At 38.1% G+C, this 3,436-nt stretch overlaps 1 protein-coding gene across 1 annotated transcript in view; it reads right to left on the bottom strand.

Annotated features, from left to right (window-relative positions):
• Positions 1–3,436, bottom strand: part of dck (deoxycytidine kinase) — a 13,682-nt gene that overhangs the window by 6,657 nt on the left and 3,589 nt on the right. The window contains exons 3-5 of the mRNA XM_014027376.1: positions 2,022–2,215; positions 963–1,110; positions 760–875 (exon numbers count right to left, since the gene is read on the bottom strand). Of these exons, the coding sequence (XP_013882830.1) occupies positions 760–875; positions 963–1,110; positions 2,022–2,215 (458 nt within the window). The remainder of the gene's footprint in view (positions 1–759; positions 876–962; positions 1,111–2,021; positions 2,216–3,436) is intronic.

Genomic DNA, 3,436 nt, shown 5'->3' with positions numbered 1-3,436 from the left:
CTAATAAAGTGGCCGGTGAGTGTATATATATATATACTGTATATATATATATATACGTATATTTGTGTTGATAAGCCTGAGTGGTCTGTTTGTATTTGTTCAAATAATTGTTATGGGCAGGTTCCAATATAAAATGTTTGTCATAATCATGTCTTGTGATTATTTGACAGGTGTTTAACTTTTAAACTGTAAGTGTATTTAATTTAGTTATGTTAGTTATGATAGTTTAGTTCTAATGTAAATACAATAAAAACTAAACCAAGATTTAGAATAATTATCATTTTGATCCATACATTGGTAATGTGTGACTGGGCCTCGTTCCACTTTATGTTCAACAAATTGGGCCCCGAGGTCAAAAAGGTTAAGAACCCCTGACTTAGATCCTCCTCCAACCCACATTACAGAAAGTTTTTTCACATGTAGGCACAATATTTTGATCACGCAAAGAGGAGAAGCATCCATGTCCAAGTCAGTGTACAGGTCTCTCTGGATTCATATGGATTGTTTGTTTGCTGCTTTCCTCATTTAGGTGTACGCCATGTTTCAGGTGAAAACCCATGGCAGTGTTTGTACACGAGGCCCCAGAAGAGCACCACAAAGCCCTGTCATCAATGCTTCCAGACTCAGACTGAAGTTTTAGTCGTTCCATGACTCACAGAATCAGAACCAACTCTACAGGTTCTCTTCAATAAATCTAAACCCAGCTGTTGTGATGACTGACTCACTGCTGGGAGCATGTCACAGCGTGTGTCGACTCACGCTGTCTTCTTGTGCTGCAGCCAGCTCTCGTGCTTAAAGTGCAGCTTCTCCAGATACTCCAAAGGGATTTCCTGCTCCTCCTGTCTGCCTCGCAGGTGTAACCTCTCCAAACATTTCTGCTCGGAGACGAGAGAGAGAGCAGACGTAACATGTTAACAACAGGCACAACCGTTCACAGACGTTGGTGAGAACACAGGGAGTACCTCTGGTGACGCTCTGAGGTAAATGATACCATCCAGCTGGATGTGCTGGACGAACTGGTTGTGGAGCCAGCTGTGCAGGTCCTGGTAGATGGACCATTCAGTCTCATTCAGGCACTCGCTCTCATAAAGGTTGGAGGCAAAGATGTACCTGAGACATGAGGAGACAGGTGAGACTAGTGTTTAAAAACATGCAGGTTTAACGGGGTTCATGCAGGTTTCAGTAAGTTAAATTTAAGACCTTTTAAATTAAGTAGGGCTGCCACAAATGATTATTTTTATAATCGATTAATCACAGATTATTTTTTCGATTAGTCGACTAATCAGATCATACATTAATTGAATATAAAACATACAGCTTATCACGTCAGAATGCAGCTGCTGTTATATAACCATGGTTAGATTTTAGCTATGTGCTAACTAAAAATAATTGCTGTGGAAGGTAAGTTCTGCTCTGCAGATATTGCACAGGTTTCTCTTTCATTTTCTTAAAATGATCCCACACTTTTGAGCTCHGTTGTCAGGTAGCCATGATACCAGAGCCTGTCTGTATAATGTCTTGTGACGTCCACGGCCTACCCCAGTTACCACTACTGTGCATGTGTGTCAAGGACCGACCCACCCACTCACTTACTTACAAAAGTAGAAGAAATTAAGACCTGACAAAATTAAATTTAAGACCTTAGATGAAAATCTAGGCGTTTTTAAGACTTTTTTTAGGCTTTAAATTTTGATTTTCATATTTTATACTTTTTCTTAGACTTTTTAAGACCCGACATAACGTTTCATATAAAATCAGAATCTGTTGAAACAGTGACAGTGGTGTATCATGTCAAATTTCTAAAGAAACTATTATCTCTACTTGCATTAAAATGTTGCTTTTCAGCCACTTCCCTTTGAATCCTAAAAACATGAGTAGTCAGGAAAGTCCTACCGATGGGTTTGAGTTTTTAGAACTACCATTTATCCTTGGATGTACAGAAATATAAACTAAGACATGAGCACAGACTCACCTGCATCATAACACACATGTTCTGAATGAGTCCAGTCAAAGCCTGGTACCTGTCACTGTAAACGGATCGCTCAAAGAACTGCACGGGGTTCTGTGCCACGCTGAGCTTCCTGCTGGCGGCTCTGGTCTGGGCACGGATCCGGCTGACGCAGGCGTAGCTCTGGAAGGTGTAGGCCCACCGCTCTGGCTTCTCATACATCATCTGCAGCACGTTCCCTCCACTCCTCTGAGACGTGGTCAGCTCCTGAAACACGAGGCGCCATGAAACCCTTTCCAGCTCCGAGGATCACCTCCTGAAGAAAGTCTCATGAGCTGAGTTTGATTTTTGTTCAGTTCAGTCTTGATAATTGTTTTTGCCTCTGCTTTGCTACCGCTCCTTTTCATTTTCAGCCTGTTTTTTTTCTCTCCCAATTTAGCACTTAGCTTTTCAGCTAACTTCAGCTCTCCGTGTTTTTTTCTTCTTTGTGAAATCTGCTTCAGGATTTTTGCTCCTTTTTTATTTACTTATACTATTCATTTTAGCTAATTTCTTATTATTTTACTTTTAGGTACAATTTTGCAGTGTTGTATAAAGTACCTCAAAGTGATATAAAGTGAATATATATATATACAGTATATTGAAATGATCAAGTTAAACCTGTGAGTATTGCGCTGCTGCTCTGCAGCTGTTCACAAAGTGAAAAATAATTACTCAAGTAAAGTTCAGATATCCAAAATTTCTACTTAAGTACAGTAACAAAGTATTTGTACTTAGTTACTTTACAACTCTGCAATTTTGCTAGTTTAAGCTTTTAGCTGCATTTAAGCTAATGCTAGTTTTAGCTATGGTTTTGCTGTTTGAATGTAGCTAGTTACAGTAAATTTAGCTTTTTACTAATGTTTTACTAATCCCAGTTTCAGTCTACTGACTGGGTTTAAATTTAACTACATTTCTGCTTCACAAATTTCATCAGAACTGCACTCAGTGTGTATTTTATTTATTTATTTATTCAGRAAATGTGAATTTCTCTAGCTGTCTTCTTATCTATTATAGAGACTTTGTTGTGTTGTTCAACCTTTTCGACCTGTTTACTAAAAGTCTTAGTCTACATTTAGGAAGTCATACAGATCAAATCTTTTAAAGCTAATTTTTGTAGTAAAAGCAGTAAAATGGACCATCACCAGCAGGAGACGCCTGCCCATAAATACCCACTGATTGTATGGGAAAAGGAGGAGTTTTAGACGGCTCCTGAATATTTCACTGTTAAGCTGACTCAGCATTAACCGGATACTTCATATCACAATAACTACACAAGTTTTTAAAATTAAATCCCAAAAACTCTTCTGTCACAATTATGTGCAAATATTTTGTTATTAAACATAAACAAGGTAAGATGAATGGGTTCAGAAAGACCAAAGTTGATTTTAAAAATGACGCAAAAACAAATATTACTGCATTGTCTCGTCTTTATATATATATATATAT

This window comes from Austrofundulus limnaeus, unplaced genomic scaffold (assembly GCF_001266775.1).
Source record: "Austrofundulus limnaeus strain Quisiro unplaced genomic scaffold, Austrofundulus_limnaeus-1.0 Scaffold643, whole genome shotgun sequence".
NCBI lineage: Eukaryota > Metazoa > Chordata > Actinopteri > Cyprinodontiformes > Rivulidae > Austrofundulus > Austrofundulus limnaeus.
Note: the sequence above shows the minus strand (reverse complement) of the source record. Positions and strands in the feature narration are given on the sequence as shown.